This window comes from Macaca fascicularis, chromosome 13 (genome assembly GCF_037993035.2).
Source record: "Macaca fascicularis isolate 582-1 chromosome 13, T2T-MFA8v1.1".
Lineage (NCBI taxonomy): Eukaryota > Metazoa > Chordata > Mammalia > Primates > Cercopithecidae > Macaca > Macaca fascicularis.
In genome coordinates, this window is record NC_088387.1 from 104,656,521 (window position 1) to 104,683,207 (window position 26,687).

The 26,687-nt window shown below is 42.2% G+C and overlaps 1 protein-coding gene across 5 annotated transcripts in view; it reads right to left on the reverse strand.

The window, feature by feature from the left end:
• VSNL1 (visinin like 1) overlaps positions 1-26,687 on the reverse strand; it is a 114,743-nt gene that overhangs the window by 47,857 nt on the left and 40,199 nt on the right. For all 5 annotated transcript variants that reach the window (XM_065527383.1, XM_065527384.1, XM_005576506.4 and 2 more), the window contains one exon: positions 14,138-14,304. In XM_065527383.1, the coding sequence (XP_065383455.1) occupies positions 14,138-14,304 (167 nt within the window). The remainder of the gene's footprint in view (positions 1-14,137; positions 14,305-26,687) is intronic.

Genomic DNA, 26,687 nt, shown 5'->3' on the forward strand with positions numbered 1-26,687 from the left:
AGGCACTGCCAGACCCTCAGCCCCCTGGTCCTCACCACTGCTCTGGGAAGCAGATGAAGCAGGTCATCATCCCGTTTGTCTGATGAGAAAACTCGGACTTGAAGGGTGAAGGACTTGTCTACAGCCGAACAGCCGAACAGTGCAGAGCCAGGACTCGGACTCATTTCTGTCTGACTCCAGCCCCCGACTCTTCCCTTCTCTGCACTTTATCCTAGAAGCCACTTGGAACCATATCAGACGTTTATGTCAATGTTTTAAATCTGAAGACTATAGGAAAGGAAAGCACACAAACCACTCTTATTAGTGGGGATGAGGATCACCTGAGATTTCCATCAAGGCTCTCTCTACCAGGTAAAGAGCGTTGGCAATGGAGTCTAAATGCTGGGTTTCAATGCTGTGTGACCTTGGGATAGTTACTTAACTACTTTGTGCCTTAGTTTCCTCTTTTATAAAATGGAGCAAATAATAGCACCAACCTCAAATACCCTTATGAGGATGAAATGAGTTAATGTATGCAGAGTGCTTGGAACAATGCCTGACACACACTGAGCATTCAATGAATGTTGGCTGGTACTCTCTGTCTATTATTCATCTATGCATCTAGTCATGCTTCGATTTGTTTTAGAAAGGACCTAAAGTATCTGGTTTTCTATGGTGTTTTATGTGGTAAAGCCAACCAGCCTCCCCGCCTGCATTCCCAGGGTGCGATACAACCTGCCTGGAGCCAACAGTAAATTTGATGGCTGCAAGGGGATAACAGACACCTTTCCTGCTACCTCCACTCCGGTATCTCCAAATGTCAGGATGCTTGGTGTCAAATGTGATCCTGTCACTCTGGGTCAGCCCTCAGAGGGGGCTCTGCACATGCCCCTAACACTCTGCCTGGGGGTTTTGTTGAGGGAAAATTGTATTCTCAGAGAGCCTTTCTCTTGCATCAGCGTAACACCTTCAAGGCTGTTACCAGCTGCTGCAGAGGGGCTCAAGGAGCAGGAGGTTTCCTTCTCTGCTGGCTTACCCTCCCAAGTCGCTGGGAGGATTCCCTGGTGCCTGCACCAGGGATAGCCTTTTCTCTTCCTCTTTAAAGTTTTTTTCACACAGAAGCAATGGTGACTGGGTCAGCCTGGTAGGGGTTCTGGGGAAGGCTGGGAAGGCTGGTTCCCATGGAGGCCAAGACAGTTTCCCTACCACCAAGGTGGGTAGTCCCCTGGAGCAGATCCTGACTTGATGCTGTGCAGAGAAGGATCTTTGCTGTACAATCAGACAGCAGCGCCAGCTTCCTCATCTTCATACTCTGTCCCCAGTCATAACTAGAGTGACCTTTACCACTTATTGAGCAGTTGAATGACAGACACTTGCAAAGTAGATATGAAGAGCCATTGGGCAGCTGCAGAATCTAAAATGAGGGAAGTGAAGGCCATTGCTCTAAAACTCACAGCTCCCAAGGGGCAGAACCTGGATTCAAACCCCGTAAGAACCCTGTGTCTTACTCCAGGGCTGCTCTCTCCACAGAGCAGCTGCCTTTTCAGCTATTACTTAACATGTATTCTAAGCTGTTGTCTCCACCTCAGATAGAGAGAACGAAGCCCAAAACGACAGTACGTATAGCTTCATCGCACATCTTTGTGCCATTTAGTAATAAAAAATATACACAGGAAAAAAAAAAAAAACCATATCCAAATGAACAAACATAGGACATCAATCATCTGGTACTGGTCCCTAAAAACATTGTGAGCCACACTGATAAAACAACCCATTTGTCTTTGCTTTCAGACCAAAATGTTTTGAGTGTGCTTCTTTATTTCAGATTGAAGGTATTTCACCTACAATATTGGGGATCTGACCACAAGGGCCACCTGTAGCAGCCAGGCCCAGCTGGTCCTCATGGGAGCACCTTGTTACTGTTTTTACCCGGAAAGTTGGTCAATCCACTTCTCTCTCAGCAAGTCATCACCAGCTTCTCTCTGTGGAAAGTGGCAGAAACAAAGGCCGAGGAAGGGCCTCTTCCCTAAGCAAGTGGAGGGCTCCGGGCAGGCAGCTCTAGCTGGGAACGGTACCAGGATGACACCGCAAGAATAGGCTGGTGAGCTGGGGTCGGCCTCTGCCCATAGGGGCTGCTAAGCAGACAGACCACATGAGGGGAAATCCCAACATGCCCCTGAGCAAGGAGGGGCCTGGCATTCCGAGATCAAGGCCCTGCCCACCGCCTGCTCCTCTGCTCCCCTACTCATCACCTGCTCAGTGCAAGGAGTGTTTTTACCCTCCCTGTCTGTCTAAGTCATTTCTGGACATCAGCCTCAGCTCCTGCACCACACCCTCTGCCCTGCTAGACGCCCCCAGTCTGCTCTCTCCCTTCCTGTTCTTTGAGCTCCCAAGGCCCCAGCTCACCTACACCCACACTTAGCTCCTGGGCTGTTGCTGAACTTGCCAGTTTTGAAGGCTTTATCTTCCCAGATGGCCTGGGATGTCCACGGATGTCCTACCTGCTGACCCCCCTGGTGTTGAGTCTAGTACTGTACACACAAGGTACAGATGATAAATTCTTCATGAGTAACTTGAGTCATCTTGAGCTCTAAGTCATTCTCCTGAAGGCACAGTGCAAGCTCCTGCATCTTCATCCCTTGAGTCACTGGGACATTGATGAGGAAAAATGAAAATTAATTTTTCCTTCTTGGTATTGTCCATCATGTTGTTTTAAGAATACAACCCCAGACCACCAGTTTTCATGGTCCTCTAACACGTTCAGCAAGGTTTGTGGATTAGTTGTCTATGCAGGAAACCATGTGATCACCTTGTATACCATATTCAGGACCTTAGGACTTCTGTGGCATTTGATGCCCTCTGTGACCTGGCTCTACCCATATCTTCATCTCACTTTCCCCCGATACTTCTTTGGTTACTTGACATTTCAGCCAACAGAACTCCGTGCTGTTTCCCACACCATCCCCTTGTCTTCCTGCCTGCTACAGTCGGAGTGTTTGTGTCCCCTGCAACATTCATATGTTGAAACCTAATCCCCAAGGTAATGTTCTTAGGAGATAGGGTCTTTGGGAGGGGACTAGGTGCAACCCTCCTGAATGGAATTAGTGCCCTTACAAGAGAGGCCTTGGAGAGCTCACTGGCCTCTTTCACCATGTGAGGACACAGCAATAAAGAGTCATTTATGAACCAGAGAGGGGACCCTCAGCAGACACTGAATCTTCCCTGGTCTTGGACTTGCCAGCATCAATAACTGTGAGAAGTGTATTTCTGTTGTTTATCACTACTTGGTTTATGGTGTTTTGTTACAGCAGCTCAAATGAGCTGAGACGCTGCCCTTGTGCCCTTTCTTAGTTTGTCTCTTTGTTAGGAATGACATCCTTGCAGCTACAAATCTACCTAAATTTCAAGGTGTCTTGAAATCTTCAGTGAAGTTACTTATACAGAAATTTCTTAGGCTAGAAAATCTTCACCTATGTTGGGGCAAATGTTACTTTGTATCTCTTCTAGCTATTTACACAGATTAAGAGTTTCTCGTAGGCTGTGAGGCCCTTAGAGGAGGGTAAGAGTCTGACTCAAATTCCACACACTCCATAGCTCTTGGCTACGGACTTGTTTTAGACACCATTCTACAGTTGTTTGTTGAAGGTGGAAGACGACTAATAGCTTCTCTGTATTACTACAAAGTGATTCCTCCCTTTGACATTTTATTTCTATTTTATTTTATTTTATTTTATTTTATTTTATTTTATTTTTTTGAGATGGAGTCTTACTCTGCCGTCCAGGTTGGGGTGCAATGGCGTGATCTTGGCTCACTGCAACTGCCGCCTCCCAGGTTTAAGCAATTCTCCTGCCTCAGCCTTCCCAGTAGCTGGGATTACAGGCATGTACCACCATACCTGGCTAATTTTGGTATCTTTAGTAGAGACAGAGCTTTGCCATGTTGGCCAGGCTGGTCTCAGACTCCTGGCCTTAGGTGATCCACCTGCCTCGGCATCCCAAAGTGCTAGGATTACAGGCGTGAGCCACCATGCCCGGCTGCTTTGACATTGTAGACAGGGAAAGTTGGTTGTAAAATAGGCCAAAATTTGTCTATCACTCTCCCAGTTATAATAGGACTGGATTTCACCTGTGTGGGGAGAAGCTGACCTGGAGTTCAGGGCAGGGTCAGATTCACAGCAATATCACAGTAGTCACGAGGATGGAGCCACAAGCTTCATAACAACCCTCAGAGAGAAACAGTCAATGGCCCAGGAATCCTCCAAGTGGACACCAAAGATGGAAGAATCAGTAAGACAGAGAGCTTTCTTCCAGCAGTTGCTCCATGGGCCACTGGAGGGCAGGGGTAACTGAGTCCCACCTAGGTGAGTCAGTCATTCACAGACCCAATGTGGATCAGTGATAGCCAGATTCAAATCCAGATCACCATTTCAAAAGGTTAGAAAAGTCCAGTAACATAAAACAGCTTTTCACTGAGAAATCCAGACATGATTTTGCATGTTCAAGTCCAATTCTGTAACAGAAATGGGCTGTTTCTTCCTCTTTTTTTTTTTATTTTATTTTTTTACACGGGGTCTTGCTTTGTCATTCAGGCTGGAGTTCAGTGGCGCAATCTCAGTTCACTGCAACCTCCATCTCCCAGGTTCAAGCGATTCTTGTGCCCTCAGTCTCCCAAGTAGCTGGGATTAAAGGTGCATACCACCATACCTATCTAATTTTGGTATTTTCAGTAGAGACGGGGTTTCTCCATGTTGGCCAGGCTGGTCTCACACTCCAGACCTCATGTGATCCGCCCACCTCGACCTCCCAAAGTGCTGGGATTACAGGCGTGAGCCACCGCGCCCAGCCTATTTATTTATTTTTTTGAGATGGAGTCTCACTCTGTCATCTAGGCTGGAGTGCAATGGCATGATCTTGGCTCACTGCAACTGCCGCCTCCCAGGTTCAAGCAATTCTCCTGCTTCAGCCTCTCCAGTAGCTGGGATTACAGGCATGCGCCATCATACCTGTCTAATTTTTGTATTTTCAGTAGAGACAGAGTTTCACCATGTTGGCCAGGCTGGTCTCAAATTCCTGACTTCAGGTGATCCACCCACCTCGGCCTCCCAAAGTGCTGGGATTACAGGCTGAGACACCACTCCTGACTGCTTTGACATTTCTTCTATTGCAATTAGAAATGGAGTGTCCTTGAACAATCTGCTGCAGAGAATAACTAATGGGACAGCAAGTCCTTCTAGCTTTAAACCCTTATTCAAGGGCTTCAGTGTTATTTGTAAAATGGGGGAGGGAGTGGACTGAGAGACTTCTAAAGGGCTCTTTCCAACCTTATCCTGAGGGCAGAGAGGTTGAGGTGTCATCTAAGAGCATTTCTTCAGGATGCCACAGTCACAATAACCACTGATATCTCTCTAAATGACACCTGCCCTACCATGGGAAAGCAAAATCCCAAGGTGTGGAAGCCATTCAAAATAATTTCACACCCTTGGAGACAGGGGAAGGTTATCATTTTGACCCCGTGGGGTGATTGCTGTCTCTAATGCTGGTAGCTAGCTATTCCCTGAGACAATATCACCATAATAAAATACTGTTGGAGCCTCACATGGGACCTTGTTTTCCCAGAACTCTAGATGATTACTGTCTTTTCCTTGAGATTTCAGACCCCAGCTCTTGTCTTCCACATTAATTCAAGTTGAATGCAGCCCCAATCATATTGGCAAACATTCCAAGTGGAAATAAATGCTAAAAATTGCAACATCCTCACCAGCCCTGTCTGGATGACATTATGTATTTCATGTAATGTCTATTCCTTAAGGAATTAAAACCCTTCTATATATAGCTCTGCCCAACAAATTTTTAATAAAGTCTGCTCGTAAATACGTCTTAGTAACAAACAGAATCTGAATCTCTAAAAACTGGTCATCCCCAAATCTTTTTTGAAATGTTTTATTTTCAAAATTATTTGAATCAGACATTGAGAAGAGACAGTATTCATCTCTGTCACATTTTCTTTTGATAAAATATCTGATGAGAGAGAAAATTCTTGATGCCACAGCCCAATAAACTGGACTATTTGGCATCTGGAAGTCCTCCCATGCCCAGGTACCTAAGACCAAGTCACTGATAAGCCTTACCTGTGCAAGACGATTCGATGCTTATGAAGCACTTTTGCTCTCACCACCCTCCTATCTCAACAAGAGCCCATGAAATAAGCAAGGCCCAGAGTGTTATTCTCATTTGACAGGTGAAAAAACTGAGGGACAGAGTGGTCTGTGAATTTATTTAACAAACCTTAAGCATAAAGGACTTTCCCAAATTCACATGACTAGTATATGGCAGAACCAGGTGCACATCCAGCCTTCTAATTAAAATCACACTGCATTTACCTGTATTCAGGTTGCAGGACAGAATGTCCTTGCTAAAAGTTGGGACAGATGCACACCAAAGTCTTGGGAACACAGAGGGAAGAGACTCTTCTGGCTTTGGGAATTCGAGAGGTCAAGAAATGATTTCCCAGAGAGAAGCTTTTGAACTGATCCTGGAAAGATGGCTAGGATGGAGCAACATGATGTGTATTCTGCTCCACAGCAAGGTAAACTGGAGAACTTCCCAGATGCCTGCTCCTGAATGTGACCCAGAGGATGCAGGAAGCATAAAAATGTGGCAAGAAGGTTGGGCTGAGTGACCCAGGTGTTTGTCTCCATTCACCACTTTGTAACCTCAGCCACGTCTCCTGACTTCCCAACCTCTATGGCTTAAAGTGAGGGAAATGCTGTCTCTAAGGTTGATTTCATAGGCCTTGGTGAAATCAAGTAAGCCACTGGTCAGACTGACAGGGATTAGAATAATCGGAAAGGAAGGGAATGAAGAAGACAAGGGAGAGAGAAGAGAGAAAAGAGGGAGTGAGAAACAAGGGAGAGATCTATGGCAGAAGCCCCAGAAATGTACAAGCTTTTTCTTCCATAGATTGTTTTCAGGTTGTTGATCTCAGCAAGGCTACCAAGAGGTTTTTGATTATTTTTGATTTTTGCATTTTTATTTCAACCTAACATACCTGATCCAGTGGGCCTCCTGCCAACAGAATAGGCACAGGGGCTCTAAAACACAATAATCATTTTTAAATTCAAATTTTTATTGTCCTAGTCAATGAGAATTTTTTAGTTTCTAGACAGACTGATGGGTCCTCATGTCCAAATTTACCTTCTTTTGTGGATCAGCTTGAATGTCACCTTCCTAACCAGCCCTCTCTGACCCTCCAGGCCCTTTCTTGTCTTTCCTGGTCCTGATCACAGTCAACCCAGTGTGATGGCTGTTCATATATGTATTTTTTTTTTTTTTTTTACCCTATCTTGACTATAGGTTTCTGGATGGCACCAGACCATAGCCACCTAGGCAGGGATATGTGGTGTTTTCTGTTGCAGACCCAGGGCCTACATAGCCCCTGGCACGTAGGAGTGCCCAGGAGGAGTGGAAAGCAGGGGCTGCATTTTATCCCACTGGAGACTCCCTCTTTGCATTAGCATGGAGCTCTAGAGAAAATAAAGCTTGATTGGTGATTGGTGGGCCATAAATGAATCAGACAAACATCATCTACATACTAAAATCCAATTTAACAGAATTTAACAGAACAAAGCCTGGAAGCTTTTGTTTGTATTCTCATGCCAGTGAAGTTTGTTTGAAAGTATAACTTAGAAGGGGATTCATCTTAGTGCCAATTAAGACTCAATAACTGCTGTTATGGAACCTAGAATGTTAGGTCCGCCAATGGTTAGAAGCACTTTTAGTGACTCTTATCCTTTCTTGGGACTACAGAATCTTCAATGAATCTGATTAAAGCTACCTCAAGAGAGTTTATATACAAAATTTTACATGCAACTTCAGTGTGGGCACAACTCCTGAAGCCTATTTAAACATACTTCCAGTTTAAGACCTAGATTAGTGTTTTTCAAAATGTCACTTATATATTTTGTCCTTTAGAACCACCTGAAAGGTCTTACTAAGAATCCAGATATTGGGTCTGTAATTCCAGTGAACTAGCAACTCTGAGGAGGGGGCCTAGCAGTCTGCCAATTGAGCAGTCAACCCAAGTGATTCTGAGACACGTTAAAGTTTGAAAGCCACCTACATAGACTGATACTTTCATTTGCACAGATGCTGAACTTAGAACCAGAAAAACAAAGGCACTTGTTCAAATCCCACTGCAAACAGTGCAGACCTTGATTATATACTTTATTTCATATTCTGTAAGACAGAGGTTATGTACCTAAAATCCTATAATTATTATATGTTTGTATACAACTTTCAGGAAGAATGCCTTTTATTCCACATAGTAGTTTTTAAGCCCAAGGGCACAATTTAAAAGTAGAATTTTAAAACCATACAGAGAATTATGGAATATTTTCATAATATCTTATTAACTAGAAAAATATTTCTTATTCTATTAAAAGATTTTTACCATCAAATATTTAGGTACTAGTCCTATAATAGTATTTAGTCTTATTTTGTTGTAATACATATTCCTGGGTAGCTGTATCAACAAAATTTTGGTGAGTAAACTTGTATTTTCAATGCCTAAGGCCTGGAAAATTTCTTATTGAAGGGAATTCCACCAGTATATTTTGTTGTAAAAACATAGATGGTTTGGTGAAGTGAAAAGCATTACTCAAAAATAAGATACACCAATTCCTCCAGGCTCTCAGCTTGCTCAGAGCAATTGAGGGCAATGCCCAATAAACTGTCCCACAGAAAGCACAGAGAAAATGGGTCTCAAGTGAATGAATGAACCAATGGACAAGCCTGCTCTTAGCTAGAAAAGCTGGAAGCGTGTTTTCTAATGACCAAATTATAGAAACTCCTCAGGAAATGACCACCTAGAGGGACAGAGAATGACTTGGTAGGAACTCTTTTGTTATATGCAAATGTATTTTATTAAAAATCAAACTGTTAAATCAGTGATGATCAAATTGGACTCTAGGGCTCTCTCACCTGTCTCAGGTGCACCTGTCAGTGGCCTAAGACTTTTCTAAGAAGAAAACTTGCAGCAATGACACAAGCTGAGGCTCAGGAGAGGTGGGCCAGAGCCCAACAGAACAACCCTTGGGTGCTCAGTGGCCTCTGAGGACCTCTCCCCTCATCTGCAAAATAATAAGCCATCGAATTGAGGAAGAAAGTCTCCTATGTGGAGGAGGGGCATGAGGATCAGGACACAGAGAGATTGGTAGGAAATGGGTAAAGAAGGCCTTAAGTGCCATCTTCATCCTATCTGGCAGCAGGGGGCTGGGGAAGGGTTTGTGCTTAAGAGACACAGAGTTCAGTGTCTAAGAATCCCCCAAACCCACCAGAATACACGGTAGACATCACAATCTGACTACGGCACATTTTCCTATTGAAATTTCATAGAGCCTCTCACCCTCTTCCGTGCACCATTTGGTGCTGCCATCGTACGTGGCCTGTGAAATGAAACCTATTTTCATCCTGGCTCTCTAAGTGTAAATGAGAGGATCGTCAATCAGGACAGCAAACACAACTTTTGATAGGCCATAAATAGTTTTCATTTCCCTTCTTTCCTTTGGGACTCCGCTGTATGAGGTGATAAAACAGACCTTATTATTTCCACCTTATAGACAGCGAAACAAATTCAAACCAGCAGAGATTTGGTAAATGTAACACAGCTAGGAATGACTCTCACATCTGTCAGATTCCAAATCCCATTTTTTTTAAACAACTCTGTGACTGCCTTTTCAATTGAACCTAAACCAAACCCAAATGTTTCCTGATGAAAATAATCTTGAAAGTCAAACTCCAAACATAAATTAAAATCCACTTAGGGCTCTTTGCAGGATTCCTCTAGGTTTGTTTCTTGATATCTTTAGTTTTGATGTCATAGTGGCTAAACAAAATAGCAAAGGCACCAGTTCTCCAAGGAAGAGGACCCTGGGATGGAGACACTTCTTCCCTACACACTTGCTTGCTCTTCCCCTGGGTTGATTTTCTCATTAAACTGCGGCCAATTCTGTGAAAATACAGTTAAAATTGCAAACTGCTCATCTTAATTTGTGATGAATTGGCAATCAAAAAGATTGTTGAAAATAGGAAATTCCCATGGGAGGTGATCAGGTACTTGGTTCTTGGTGACCAAATGCAAATGCTTTCTTCCCAACCTACCAGCAGCAGTGCTGTGGTGGGGATGATGAAACATCTGCTATAACTTCTGTGGCCAGAGACAGAGAAATCCCTATGTGTGCAGGGAGTTCCAGACATCCGGGGCAGAAGGCATCTTTCTATCAGATGTAGAGGGTGCAGAGAACGCATGTGACAACAGAGAAGGAATAAGAATTATATTCATTTGCTCAGGCTGCTATAACAAAGCACCACAGACTCGGGGGGAGCTTAAATCAAGATATTTATTCTCTCACAGTTCTGGGAACTGGAAGTCCAAGAGAATGTGTTGACAACCCAAGTGCCCATCAAAGGGAAAGTGGAAAATAAACAGTGGTATATTTGAACAATATAACATTATACAGCGGTCAAAATAGTTGAACTGTAGCAACACTAAGACATTAAAAAAGCAAGTCTCAAAAGATTCTAAAGTAAATACAAATTTTAAAAAATACACTTCACAGGATTACCAACAAATGCAGCTTCTCTCTCTGGCTGGCAGATGATGGCCATCTTCTCCCTATGTCTTTCCGTGGCCTTCCCTGTGTGTGTCTCTGTGTCCAAACTTCCTCTTCTAATGACACGTCACACTGGATTAGGGCCCACTCTCATGACCTCATTTAACTTTATTATCACTGTAAAGGATCTGTCTGCAAATACAGTCCCATTCTGAGGTATTGGGGGTTAAGACTTCAACATATGAATTTGGGGGAATATAATTCAGCTGATAACAGGCAGCAAGCTTGAAAAAGGAAAGAGCTATCTGCTAGGGGACATTTTGGTTTCTAAAAGGCTAATAGAAAAGTTTTCATCTCATCACTGCATTAATTAACTTCTTGTTTTAATATTCCATTTTGAAATCAACCTCTCTGCTTTCTACTCTTGCCCTACCACCAAACATTTCTGTCATTACAGCTTACATTGTGGTGAATCACATCTTTCCAACTTGCCTGTGAAATTCAGGAGGGCAGGGAGGACTGTCCCATAGTCACTTTTATATGCCTCCATCACCAGGCTGCCTGAGAAGGAGGTACACAGCCAGCACTTATTACATTCAGGCAAGAAATGCTTACCCATACTTGCTCTGTGGCAGGCTCTGTGCTAGCCGCTGGGTCTTACATTGATTGAAATGAGGTGACTGTGTCTGCATGACTAAAGAGTGAAGCCTGCATCTAGCTGGGAGGGACCATGTTCAGATCTGTGTTTTACAAATCTCACTCCAGCAGCTGTATGGTGGATGGGCTGGAGGGGGTTAATGAGGAGCTGCCCTGGGAGTTTGGCGGAGAGGCAGAGCTGTGTGCTGCAGTGGGAGTCAGCATTCCTGTCTTTGAAGTCTGTTCCACATTCAGTTTGTGATGCTGGGCAAATTGCCTCATTTTTCTAAGCCTCAGTTTTAAATGCTTTTAAACATATATCTGCTGAAGGAGTTCCTTCACATTTGGGATGCAAGGGCTTCTAAAGTTGGGAGACTGTGGCCCCTGGCCTTGCAGCGGAGCCACTCCCATTATCCTGCCTCTCCTTAAACACTTATCAGAACTTGTTCTTTAGCAACCGAGGTGACTTCCCCCTGGAAAGGGAAATGGGTCAAGTAGCAAGAGGGGATGTGCCAGACTGACTGCACACACAGGAGGGCAGAGGCTGCAGTCAGTTTTGCTCCCTCAGTTGCATCCCAGGATGTCTCAATCTCTGCACCAAAGATAGAAGGAATCACTGAATGTGCCCATTCACCAGGATAATGACTGTGTCTTGCTGAATATTTGCATTGAAATAAGCTTTTTCTCATCAGCCCATCTTCTGGGCCTATTACATAATCCACATCTTTTTCCATGCTTCTCCTTTCCAGCTTATCAGATCTGCCTTTCTTTTTTCTGTGTACGTGGCATATTTCTGCTGTGGTTTTTTCTGTCCTTGGACAACTCTAGAAGGAGAAAAAGACTGCCTGCTTTCTATTTGATATAAGCGTACAGGCTGAGCTGGAATAAGAGGTTGCCAAAAACATAGACCTAAGTTCAGAAAGTCATATATTCCCCTCCTGGAATAAAAAACCCACTCTAAGAGTGAGATGGGGAGGTGGGAGATAATTTTGGTGCATATACATCAGTTGTACCATAAAACGCTGAGGCATGCTTAATGTTTACATGACCCCTCACCTTGAGGCTGGTGCTTTTTCAGTGCTACATACTTCCAGTGTGTAAATAAAATACTTCATTTCCTGCATTTCAACTATTTCTTCAAAGGCAATACCTCTCTCATTTTAAACAAATAGTGAGGAATGTGGCACACAGAGCTCTCTTAATCGTCGGGTGACAGCTTGCATGGCTTTTAGTGATATGAAAGTGACTTTGACAAATCTTGTTTGTCTGTACTTTCCTTGGGGTTGAGAATACAGACAGTTCCAAGGCATGGACTAGCCCCTAGGTAATAAAATAGAAGATGTGACATTGAAAACTAGGGAGAGTAGTATGGCTATCTAGGAAATACATACTATCCTGTTTCTCTGCAAAAGCAATGGACATCAATTGAGTAATAGATGCACCTTCTCAGCACTTCAATAGAAAGGTCTTGGCATGCTAATAATTGATTACCCAGATCTTCTTAGAAATGTCACAGTGATCATAAAAAATGCACACTATTTATTCTGCTGATTAGTGAGCTTTTAATGATGCAATAAACAATTGCAACAGCTATGACTTTGAACACAATACATATCTAACCACATGGCCATACTCCCATCCCATCCCTTGGTTTTCCCCACTTGAAGTAACTATTCATTTCAATCTTGTGTTCATCACTTCCCTGCTTTCCTTTTTATATGATTTTATTGCATTTATTGGTAATCCTGTAAAGTGTATTTTTAAAAATTTGTATTTACTTTAGAATCTTTTGAGACTTGCTTTTTTAATGTCTTAGTGTTGCTGCAGTTCAACTATTTTGACTGCTGTATAATGTTATATTGTTCAAATATACCACTGTTTATTTTCCACTTTCCCTTTGATGGGCACTTGGGTTGTTTCCCAGTTTTGCCATTGTTAATAGTGCAGCTATGAGCATTCCTACACATGCCCCTTCTTGTACAGTACAAGAATGGAATTGCTGGATCATAGGTTATGGGAAATGTTCGGTTTCAGGAGGTAACGATAATGCTTAATATTTTATATAATCATTTCACATACACATTTATACATCTGGGTGATTCAATATTGCTCAAATCAACATTTGCTAATTAAATGATATAAAGCAATATTTTTCTATTTGGTGTTTTAATCACAAAAAGTTTTAAAAATGTATTTCTTTTACTTGTGTAACATTACATAAGTATACATGAAATGGAATGTCTTAGATCAGCCCAGTCTAGAACCAATACAACTTGTAGACTCAGACAAGCCAAAACAATACTACTGCAGTAGAAATTGTACCATTTATGGGACTGTTCTGTGTAATGTTCAGGGAAAGGTTAGTTTCTGAGCAGTGTACGGTGTTGAGTTATGAGTCCATGTTGTAGACATTGCTGCCCAGAGGTATGCTACACCCCACCTCCCCCTTTCTAAATGTGCTGTTGTGGGAATCTGGGTTCTTATCTGGATACAGGAGCATCTTTTTTGGTTAAAAAAAGAGAGAAAAAAAGCCATCTTGTGTACTTTTTCTTTAACTGGGAGAAGTACACCTACCTTTAACAGGACAAACAATGTTGTAATTAGTAAACTGTCAATAATTATCAGTAAACACTCTTCTCTGAGCTTTTTATGGTTCTTTCACCAGATGCTGTCATTCCTTGAGCTCTATTCAGCGCTTTGATTTAACAATTACTCTTTTTGTTCAGAAATTGCTTATTTTGGGAACAACATATATACATTTGCATTTTTAAATGTTAATTTTTCTTTCTGAATGGAAAACAGCCAGTTGAAACAAACTGGCTACTTAGAGTTATAATTCCATGTGAGGGTACATTTCATGAAGGCCATAGTTCTGGCCTAAGGAATAAAAATAAGGTTGAAAAACAACTTACCTTCACATAGAGCTGCTGAAATTCCTCAAGATTCAGCCTCCCGCTTGGACAGTCCTTGAGAAATCCTTTGTACCACTGCTTGAGTTCATGCTCATTAAATTCTGTGCTTTTCACCAGGTCCTCCATCACTTCGGGGGCCAGTTTGCTATTCTGCTTCCCCATCCTGCCTGAAGAAAAGCAAATTAATTCAATTAGCGCTGTGGCTGTGATCATTTCAAACTTGGTTAGGAGCCAAGCTAGAGTTCTGAGCAGTCCCATGGTTGGAACTCCCTCCAGTGTGGCTGATCCATATCTCCCCAAGTCTGCCTCCTTCTACTTGGTATTCTAGAAAATATACGAGTGAAATAGACTCTTCTGACAGTTCCAAGCGCTGTAGGGTTCACTCTTCACCTCATTGTGTCATCTTTCATATGGTGTTGACTCCTAAATGGAAGGCAACCATCCCTATTTATGCTATTCATAGTAAGCATATGGAAGTTGTTTTTCTTTTCCTTCTACAAATTACACTTTATGAACCCTTGTTTTCCAGGTGTTTAACTCTACATTTAGTTTAATGGGATACTCAATGGGATTACTGACAAGAACAATGAGAAGACTTTATAACTAAATGATCAATAAGTGGCTTGGAATATCTGATCAGCAATATTAAGGAGTCTCAGTTGGTCTAGTTCAAGTTGGAGCTTTTTTCCCCCAATAAAAACAGCTCATTTCTATTAGTCACATTAATTCTCTGTTTCTCCTCTCATAATTAGATACTTCCTACAATATTGTCTTCAGAGTTGACAAAATCTTGATGATTTTCTTCTAGGGATTGTCTGGGGAGTTTTTGTTGATATTATTCCAGACTGCTATTATTTCTGATTTTGAGTTAAAGTAATAGTGCATAAGATAATGTTACCTATATCCATTAAGCACCAGGTTGTGTGGCCAACATCACAGCAGGGAGTAGGGAGACAGAGCAGGCTTGAGATAATTCCTGATTTTTCTTCCTGATTTGGCCACTTACTATATGTGTTACTTAGGGCAACATTAATCAACTGCATTATCTTAAACTTTATAAGCAGACATAATAATAAAGCTCTTTCAGATTCATTGTGATGGCTAATTAAGAAATAAGTAGGTAAACAAAGGCCAAAAAATTCCAAAATTAATGTAACTGTTCAGGAAAATTAAAGATAATTTTAAAATTTTCTCTTTAATGTTGCTTTATAATAAATAATAAACAATAAAACTATTGCTAATAATAATAATAAAAGAATTAAAACATAAATTAACTCCAGGTTGATTTAAAAAGTCAAGTTAAACTTGAAAATTGGAAAATTTCCAGAAACAGGAAAGTGCCAGAAGATCTTTCAAATCCAGTTAGAAGAGACTGAGTTAGGGTTGAAGAATCACCCAAGTGAACCCAGTCCTTCATTGTGGTTGAAACAAACTCTCTTTCAGGCTGCAGGCACGTCTACACTTGCAATAGCCCGGAAGGGGTAATCTCATCGCATACTTTATTGTTATTATTTTTTACCTTCTTCTAAAACAGATTCCACACCCATTGTCAGTAACTTGCCCCAACATTGGCCAATTCTTTCACTGCAATGAAACTAAACCACCCTTGCTACTTCCAGGGAAATTTCCAGTCAGCACGATCTCAGCAGCACAAAATGCAGTCAGATGATACCATTAAGATGGCCGTTTACCCTCCAAACTCTTCAGCATGAGGAAAGAGCCCAGTATCAGCAACTCTGCCCTTTGTCACGGTGTTTCTCTAATTATTTCTCTGAATTTCAAGTTCCACGTCTCTTATTAGCAACTGTCTCTTAATTATAAGTTACTGTGGAATTCCATAGCTGGGTGTGGAAATCAAGTGGGTACTCAGGTGTCAGGTTTACTTAATGTGGGTAAGAAAACTCTAATTCATGGTTATCCTGAAAATCAAAAGATGTCTTGCGAAAACTTTCAGTACTTCACTGTGGTTTTTTTGGTAGAGAATTACAAACCTTCATTCTTAAACTAGAATCTCACCTAAGAAAAATAGCTACTTAATATTGAGTGCTGGAGAGGGAGAAGGCACTTAATGGAACACCTCACAAACTTCATCTCCTGCTCAGCAATCACTGAGTAATCAGGATTAGGGGAGCTCCCTGAGGCTCAGAACACTTATGGTAACTTGTATAAGAGCATATAATTAATGCATGGCAGAGCTAGAATTTGAACCTGGATCTATAAGACTCCAATGTCCAAACATAGACAGGCTGGTGGATGAAAGGCATTTCAGGAGAAGGAACAGGAAGAGCAAAACAGGAAGGTTTCAGATAACTGAATCAGTGCTTAGAAGGGATGAAAAATGATCATTTTGCCATCCTGGCTGCCTCGTTTGGAAAAGACTTAAATTTACCAAACCACAAGCTCAGAAGTGACTTTCGTATTAAAAACCACCTCCCCCAAGTGCCTTTATAAGTTCGACGACGTATCAGCTTCTTTGTCAGGCAAGGAGGCTTGGCTTCTCCATGGGTCACTTGTGATGTCTTACACTGTTCCAGCTGACTTGGGAGAGGGTGGTCTATTACACACACAGGAAATAATGTCAGAACCGTGAATCACAGTTTGGAGACTCAAGTGCATAACTTCATGCTTCTTGTATGGGTCTGCACCATCAGTCAGGTGTGTCTGGCAATGGTTGAATCATACAGAAAGTCAGGTTCTGGCCTGGCTCAGAATGGCATTGCCTCTGCCCTCATAGGCCTCATCAGGTCTTGCCTGGATTAAAGATTGGCCTCCCCACTGGGCTACCTGACTCCAGCCACCCTCCCTCTGCAAGCTGCCTGAGTGTATTTCCAGAATACAAACCTCATTGATCTACTCTCGAAAACCCTCTGTACTTCTCCTTAGTCTCCATGATGCAACCTCATCTCCTTAGCGTGGCTCAGGTCCTGCCTACTTATATCCTCATTTTCTGCCAATCTGTCTTTTCTCATGTGTCAGTGATTATGAACTATCATAGGTTTCAGGATTGCATGCTTCCACACTTCCATGGCTCTGCATATGCTGTTCTCTTCTCCTAGAATGACTTTCCCCTGTTTTCTGCTCAGCAGACTTCTTCCCCTTCTTTAAGTAGTCTCAATTTATACACCACCTCCTCCATGAAACTTTTGTGGACTCTCCATGGCAAACTTAGGCACCCATTCTCTTAGGTATCTCCCTTTCCTTATAAAAGCTTCCATGATCATTACGTATTTCTCTACTGGATTGTTATTACAGTTTCTTGAGAGAGAGGACTATTATTTATTTATTTTTGCCTCTTGGTAACTCCTATTAGGTGCTCAAATAATATTTCTTGAGGACATGAATAAAGGGTCCGAGATATTTGGTATGTTTTTTTTCCTGAGAAAATGTCTCATAATCTATATATGAAGGAGAGTCAATGCATTCACAAGTATAAATATAAAATGCAGTTGGCAGATGGGATAAATATTTCACTTAACTGCATGGAAAATATTCAGCGCCACCCCCCCCACCTTGGAGTTTGTCTTCATCATTAAATTTTGAAGACCTTGCAGGTGGGACCCATGTCTTTTATCTCAGTATCTTCAGTAACTGACATAAAGGTGGGTTTTAGTAATGTGTGATAAATGAATGAAAATGCAGTTAGATTAATACTCTCCACCTATGGTCCTTCTGCTCTAGGCTGCAGTGATATGGGTCAAGCAGTATCTTTCATTACGGGACCAACATAACAGAAAGAGCACAAACAGTACATTTTAGCACATTTCCAATAAAAAGATTCCCCTACACCATGTGAGGGGGAAGCAGGCTGGCTCTGTCTCTAACTTACTCTGCGATCTTGGCCAAGATCCTTTCTTTCCTAGTTACTCCATTTCCCCATTTAAAAAATGAGGAGTTGGACCAGATGATCTTTAAGGCCTTTCTAACTCTATCGTTCACTGATTTGCCACATAAGTTTTGTAAATATGAAAATGAGTCAGACTTCCTATTGGCTTGTCTCAACACATGCGGGCTTTGTGGATTCTTGACCTGAGAACCCATCAGCATTTAAGTGTTTGTTACCGAAGAAGGGAGGGGACAGAAACTGGAGTGTATTACTTTTAAGCTGGGGTTTCAAGCTATAATATTAAAGCCAGCCCATCCCCAAACCAAAAGAATTTCTTACTGCTTGTGTTGTCATAGAGAGAAGTTCAGTGCTAGGCACAAAACAGGACTGGTGGAAGGGCTTTGATGGACAAGAGAACTTCAAATGATAGAGCCCTTGTGGATGAAAGTGCAGCTTCACTTAATGGCAAATGATGCCCAGAGAAGATGGGCACTTTTGTACACTAATTTATGAAAGGCTTTTGTGCAACAACATTGACCCATATAAACTATTGACCCCCTTTTTTTATAGCATTAAAAAAAGCATTTTTTTAAACTCTGTAAAAAAGAGATTACGATTGTTTCCTTTTCACTGATGAGAACTTTGAAGGCTAGAGAGATTAAGTAATTTACCCTAGCTAAACCAGCTAGTAAGGGCTTAGCGAAGAATGCATGCAGTTCTCTCGCACCCCGCTGCTTTCCTAATAGAGGACATCGTCTTCTCTCACTTGCGGGATCATCTCAAGGATACTGCAACTACTTCCCAACTGGGGAAGTAGTTTTCCTGTCTTGAGTTTTGCTCATCTCTCATCCATTTCCTTCCCTGTCTTGATAGCAGGTTCCAGAGCAGAAGAGGCAGAGGATTTAAGAATGCTCTTAGAAGAAGATCGGAGAACTTTGTGGATGAGGAAAGGGCCTACGAGGGAGCCAAGAAGCACCCATGAGCATCTTTTTTCCATAAGCCCTATAGGTATTAAAGAGGATTTAAACAACAATGTCAACTATATATATATATATAAAAATAAAATATATGTGTGTGTGTGGGGTGTGTGTGTGTGTGTGTGTTGCCCTCAGCTTGTCTCTTACTCACTGTATCTAAATCCAGTCTTCCAGGACATACCAGGGCCTGTTGAATAAGAAGAGGCACACAGAACTGCATACCCAGCTCCTCCCAGGTAATCTAGCAATCAGCCTGGCTGAATCTTAGCAAGATTCATTTAAATAAAGACTGAGTGGCTAAAATGGAGCGGTCCCACTACATGTGCAAATACATAGCAGGATAAACACAGGAGTGGGAAAACAACCTTTGAAATAGGGCCCAGAGCAAAGGAAGAAAGGGCTTTAGGGACCCAGGTTGGAGACCTGCATGTTATGCAAGTATGGAAAGAGGCTGCAATGGGCTGGTCAGTGACAGATTACTTGGGTCAGTCTTGAATAAATCTTTTCTTTGGGCCCTAGGCTCTTCACTCATATCCTGAAACAATGGCCTTTGTAGAGACTGGCCTTCTCATGTTCAGACTCCCACCTGGAATGCCCGTTGCGCTTTTTTTCCCCATCTATCTAAACCTTGCTCCTGCTGCAAGGCTCCATTCCAATCCTGTTTTCTCCATGATACTTCTCTGCCAACTCTTACTACTCTCCTCTTTTCCTTGTATTTGATATTGTGGTTTGGGGTCATTAATGACCCATGGCATAATTAACTTGATGGAATCAGGTAGAAAACTCTGCACAACTAAGTTTGGCAGATGTTTGTAAGAATCTTCTAGGAGAAAAGTTCTGTGCTAGGTAAGGTGGGATATAAACAAAAAATGTGCTACCAATCTTAAAGGGCTCAAACCTGGGTGCCGGAGACATATACAAGTCTTGGAATATGAAGCATGATGAAATGAATACTCAAAGCAGAGAGCTACAGAGCACAGAGGACAGACAAATAGACAAATACTGACCAAATCAGGCACCTTCACCTGTCACTGGTCCCCAGGTGAAAACTCTTAAGCAGTCTTTCCTAAACTTGTCTGAATACAAGAATCACCCTTGGTTCTTCCTTAAAAATACAGCTTAGTGGGTTGATCCCTTGTAGGGAAATCTGTACATTTAACAAGCAATTCAGGGGAATATGATCATGAGTCAACTCGGGAAATGCTGCTGGAAAGCATGAATAAAAATCGAAGTACATGATCTAAGGAGTATACCCCAAACCAGCACAGACATAACCCAAGGTTTCCCTGATTCCTCACTTTCCCTGTCTGGCATTCCTGATGTGGTTTCAAGATCCTTGTACTGGGGACTAGCATTAAGAATTCCAAAATTGGCTGGGCGCAGTGGCTTATGCCTGTAATCCCAGCGCTTTGGGAGGCTGAGGTGGGCAGATCACCTGAGGCCAGGAGTTTGAGACCAGCCTGGCCAACATGGTGAAACCCTGTCTCTACTGAAAATATAAAAATTAGCCAGGTGTGGTGGTAGGCACCTGTAATCCCAGCTACTCGGGAGGCTGAGACAGGAGAATTGCCTGAACCAGGGAGGTGAAGGTTGCAGTGAGCCAAGATCGCACCATTGCACTCCAGCCTGGGTGACAAGAGTGAAATTCTACCTCAAAAAAAAAAAAAGATTTCCAAGATCACACAAGGGAAGACCAAAGCTTGAAAAGATTTGCCTGTGGGCTCCTCTGCTTTAAGCCCTTTGGTTTTAGGTTGGAGAGTTTGAGGCTCAGGAAGGTGATGAATTTTCCCAGATCACATGGGCAGCTGATGGCAGAGCTGGGATGAGAAGCCCATCCCCCAATATGGATGGGTGTCCCCCACTCCCCACCCCCACAGCATGCTGTCCCTGTGTCTAACACTCAAAGCCTGTAAGACACTACCCATGTTTATCTCTGTGCAAGGATGTTGAAACAACCCCCAGCACCACCCGCTTGGATCCTATAAACAACTGACATCAGATTGCTAGTTTCCAGAGACTGTTAAAAACAGCCTTGGAAACCATGCTTCAAAATTGACCAGCATATTGTATGGGTTTTTTTGTTTTTTTGTTTTTTTTAAATAATAAAGCCAAATATCTGACACTATGGTTCTTTCTGTTCCCCTCTTCTTCGTCCTCCAGAGGCCAAGTACTCACAAGCCCCCAGCAGCATTTCCCAGTGGGCAGGGAGGGTGTGGACCACAAGCTGGCATTTCATGCTGTGTCTGGGGACCAAAGCAGCTTCTGGAAAGAAGATAAATCCTTTCTTACAGCATCCTCTGATGACATTACCTCAAAACCTGAATCTCATGGAATTATAGCTGAGGTTTCACCCCGTAAGCATGAAACAGGTGGGGGCCACAGACTGCATCCCTGGGGACTCAAGATAAGGCAAAAGTATTTTTTTGATATGTAATAAGTGAGGTAAAATATTTTGACAGCAGTGGCAGTAGCAATGTTAGGGCGAGTAACAAGAGTTCTCTTTGCCAAAGTATAATAAACACCTGAAGGTGAAAGCAGAAGTGGGCCCCAGGGATCAATCATCTGATCCAACCTCTTTGTTTTCCAGAGGAGGCCCAAGGAGGCTAGGGGACTTATGCCAGAATTAGCGAGTTAGTAACAGAGCCTAGCCCTACCCTGGCTACCAAGTCTCAACAATAAGACTCATGCCTGCTGCAGTGCCCAGGCCTCTGATCCTTGGGTATGGAGACAGGCTGAAGGTCCTAAGCCCTACAGAATCACGTCTTCTCATTTGAGTAGGGTGTGAGCAATGGACTTCCTCCGTAGGTTTGCCCCAGCTGCTCCCAGTGAAGTTCCCACCTGAGCTGTCTTTCTACAGGGCAGGGGCTGAGAGCCTGAAGTGGCTCTGGAGTCTTGGCCAAATGGTATATCCCTGACTCTAGGCTAGGTGCTGCCAGCGGACATTGGTCTTGGCTCTCACTAGGTGGTCTCAAGCTAAAACCCACCTGGAAACTTGGGGGCCAGATGCCCAGGGGCTCCGATCTGCAAAGGGTCAAAATGGCATAATCAGCCCTTGGGCATCAGATGCAACTGCCATCTTCTTCCTCCTTTCCAAGGCACAAAGAACATTTCCTGAGTGCCCGGGAAGTATGACTTAGACCCAAGCCAAACTTGATACCCAGATGCTAGTCTATGACTTTGGAAAAGTTTCTACTCAGACTCAGTTTCCCTTGTATCCCATTTTGTGAGTTTCCTTCTTTTTGTCAGGTTCTGATGTCTCTTTTATTTTCAACTGGACTTAGCACAGTAGGGAAAAAAAACTGTGTGCTGGAGTCAGACCTGGGGTCAAATGATGCTCCTGCTTAATACAAGGTGCATGAATTTTGATAAGTTAATTAGCCCACTGGAACCTCAATCTCCCCATTTTTCAAGTGAAAATAATGTTATTTGCTCAAAGCGTTGTTGGGAGGATAAATGAGATAATGCTGATTTTTTTCCAACAGTGCCTTCTATGAGGCAGGTGTCCAAAAAACAGTAACTATTATTATCCTCATCACAGGACCCAGCCAACTGGGCTGCTCCAGAAGATGGAGAAGGGGACAGTTCAAGACTCAGGCCTAGACAGCAGGAGTCATCCTAACCTCAATACATGACACCAAACCTGGCACATGTAAACAGAAGTACACAAATTGTGAAACACAGGGAATTTTACTGTGGCCTTTTTGATTCTCCTTCCTTTACATAAAAGTGCATCATATCTGACTTGACTGAGGAAAGTCATCTGATGACCTCACAGCCCCAACTAAGCATCGACCATTGAGAGAAGTTTCCATCCAATTTCTTGCTCACCCACCGAACAGAAGTGTGAGCTGATTAATAGCTGGTAACCTTTCATCTGGGAGTGTTTCAAGCAGTCACCACTTTTCTGCATCTTATTTTTACTTCCCTATGTGTCCTGTCTCTGACCGTTCTATGTATTTCTGAGAACTGGTTTCTATGAAAGGAAATGGGCCATCTTTGGCAGTGTTAGAACCTCACTTAGTTCTGTGAGGTAACAGAGGAAATGCTTTCATTAATAATCACAGCCTTCTGTCCAACAGATTGTGTTCTAGGTTGTGCTGCCAAGTCCCAGTGGGGAGGCACTGTGACCCTTATCTGAGAACAGCAGGGAGCTGCCGAGAGAGAAGAGCAGACCTGGAGTGTCCCGCTTCACCTGCACATTCCCTGTCATAGGGTTAGGCCTTCATCATCAGGAATGCAACCCCTGTCTTTGCATTCAGAGAACTTGAATATTTGGGGGAGGGGGTGAGTGGCATGCACCAGTGTCCACCAATAGTAGTCAACTGCCAACTCACTCATCTTCTGACTATCAGGTTGGTGCTCTTTCCTCTCTGAGATCCATTTGCACTCACCATGTTCCTAAGTTGTTATCTCTACAGTAATTCTAAAAAGATACTTTAATTCATGTTATTTAGTCTTAAAAACAACTTTGAAATTCTCGTATGAAGGTGACTTTATAGAAGTAAAATGTTCTAGTTGAAGGAAACATGAGCTGAAAATGAGTCAAATCATTCATTTATTCAGCAAACTTTTACTCAGTATCATCATATGATTCCCAAATTTTTCTTTAGGACAGGTCTTTCCAGGTCTTTAGGGGAGATCCTAAAAAAAAATTGGGAATACTAGATAATGTATTTATCTGCCTGCTAGACACTTCCACCACTGTATTCTACAACCACATCAAACTCCACATACTATGCAAACATGAATTGGTCCTCCTTTTTCTCCTAAAACATCCTTTTATTCTTTGTTCCTCTCTGAGTAAGTGGCCCTGCCATCTTCCCAAGGTTCCATGCAGAGTCTGGGCATCATTCTGAACTTCTCTATTTCATGTTTCTATATGTAACCTATCAACAAGTTAAGAAGTTGGTAGATTCTACTTTTTAACTCTTGATTCCATTTACTTTTCTCTGTTGCCAATACTTTGGTTCAGGCCATTATCCTATCACTTTGAGTAGTAGAATAACTTTCTAACTTGCTTCCCTATCTACAGTCTTGCCCTCCTGAATTATATCTTCCATACTATCACAGCTGGAATAACCTTTCTAAAACACAAAACCCAATCATGTCACTGCCCTGCTTAAACCCTTCAGTGGTCTCTCATTATCCTCACTCTGAATTCCAACTGTCAGCATGGCTTCCCAGACCTGTGCACTTGGGCCTATCTTTCCTTCCAGCCTCCCTTCACCCCTCCTGGTACCTCTTCAGTTTCCTCTCTCCTCATGTTCTCACCTATGCTCCAACTTCCTAATATCATGCCAAACTTCTCTGTGTTTCCTTTTGCTGTTCCTTTTGCTCTGAGGGCAGTTCTCATTAGCTACACGTTGGTTCTCTAGTGAACTCCCCCTGATATTTCAAGATATAGAGGAGGCACCTCATTTTCAGTGACTTCACTGTCTGGCTACTTCTTCTTTTGCACATTGCACAACTGCTGTTACTGCATCACCTGCCACAGTAGTATCTGTATTCCGTGTCTCCCATCTCACAGATGGGGGTTCCTCAAGGGTGGGTGATTGTCTGGTTCACCTCAGCACTAGTTCAGAGCCCACTGCTGAACAGATACCCAGGAAATGTTGTTGAATTAATTAATTACTATGTAATCCCTCCCATTAACAGCTAGAGCTTATCAGTTGAGTGATAAGAGATAACCTATGCAATGAAGCTTAAAGATGACTGCACTAAGTGCCATTAGGAGAGAAAAGCAGTGTCATGAGGGAGAGAGAACATGCTTCTTTCTAGGAAATCAGTAACAAAGTTTCTTTGAGAGATTGGGTAAAGAATATTTTAAAAAGTGGTCCCTCGAAATTATCTCAAGGAAATAATGACACAAGCCTGCTGAGACATACATACAAAGGGTGTTTACCCCAGCATTGTTTAAAACCATTTTTAAAAGCCACTTTTAAGAACTACCTAAAGGTCCATCACAGGAAACTGGCTAAATAAATTTTTTTAGAGCAACGAATGGAAATTATGAAGCCATTAAAAGTGATAATGTATACCTGCATTGATTGATATGGGAGGATATTGACTCAATGTCATTTATTTAAGTGAAAACACATAAATATACAAATAAACTGTATATTTTCAAGAATAAACCGTTACCTGAGGACATACATTAAATACAATATAATGGAGGAAGGGAATGTAAGTGAGTATAGCAAACAAAGGGTAAATTAAACTATATGAGAAAACACAAGGAGGACTTTATATAAACAATGTTGATATTGAGCCATGATCTGAGGAATACGATTAACATAAGCAGCACTCTAGGAATAAAAATGAAAGAAAAAAGGAGAGATAATATTGTAATAAATTGTTAAGTGAAAAATGCAGGTCACAAAACAGTAAGTGTAGCACCACTTGCTTTTGCTTTATACACACACTTGCTTAAGCTTGTGTGCACAGGAAGTTTGATCAGTTCATAATTTATATCAAAATCTTAACAGTGGTTATAACTGCTGGTGGTATAATGGTGGCTTTTCACTCTCTCATTAATATCTTTCTGAACTCTTTATAATGAGCATATAACATTTATAAGCAGAAATATGTGCAAATGTTTTTATTTCAGCAAACAAATAAATGCACAAAGTGTCTTTCATTCACCAAACTAATAAAATTCTAACAAAGCCCACTTCTTTCTATAGCTTCTGTGTTTCATTTTCTTTCCTGATGCAGCTTGTAAAATGCACTAGATTAAGAGTGAGAAGCACTTTTACAATTTGCAAACTGCCTCCAGGGTTTGTTCTTACAATGACCTGGTGAATTAGGTGAGGCAGAAACCTTCATAGAACTTGTATAGATGAGAAAACTGAAGTTCAAAGAGGACACAGAGTTTTGCAAAAGTCACACGGGAAAACACTGGCAGAATTTGGACTGAAACTTAGCTCTGGTGCTTGAGGGAAAGGTGTGGTCCCATGAACCAATCAAAGCACAGAAAACTCACACAGGCCTTTGGGAGGCCTGGAAAACTTTCCGAGGATATTAGCTGGTTTTGTGGTCAACAGTTTCAGGTTGAGGTCCCAGAATGGTGGGTTTTACCTTCAGGGAAATCATTTCCTTATTTCCTGGAAAGGCAGCAGATAAGGTTGACTAGAGATGTTAATGTTCCCAAAGGCTTCTTGGATCTTTACTTTGTCCTTTGGGTAGATTCCTTTCTGGACTTCATTGGACAACTCTAGATCCAACCATAGGTACCCAGAAGTGGTGATCTATGGAATTTCTGAATTTTCTATTTTTTGAATTTGAATATAAGTCATTGTAACGGATAGTGCTTTAGCATTTACAAAGCTCTCTCCTATCTCACATCTTACGTAAACCTTGGCATTGTTAGCCTCAATCTTACAGAAGACAAAACTGAGCCTCAGAGAGGTCTGGTGACAGTAGATTCTGATGGTCAGGGACTCTGACTCTCAGCGCTGTGTCTCCCAATCACAACTTCTCCAAGGTGCTGAGATGTCAGCTCAGGGCTCCCCTGAGATTCTCCTCCACATTCATCACTTCACCCAGAGCTAAACGGAATGAGCCTCAGAACTAAAGGTCTTTGACCTACCTGTGAATCCTAAAATACTGCTGTTAATTCATTGTTTGTAAAGGGAGTGGCTCTAACTGAAAGCACCACAAGAGTTCCCTTTCCAGGATTCTTTCATCCCAGGCCCCTCCCAAAGGCCTGTGTGGGTTTTCTGTGCTTTGATTAAGTTCATTGGACCACACC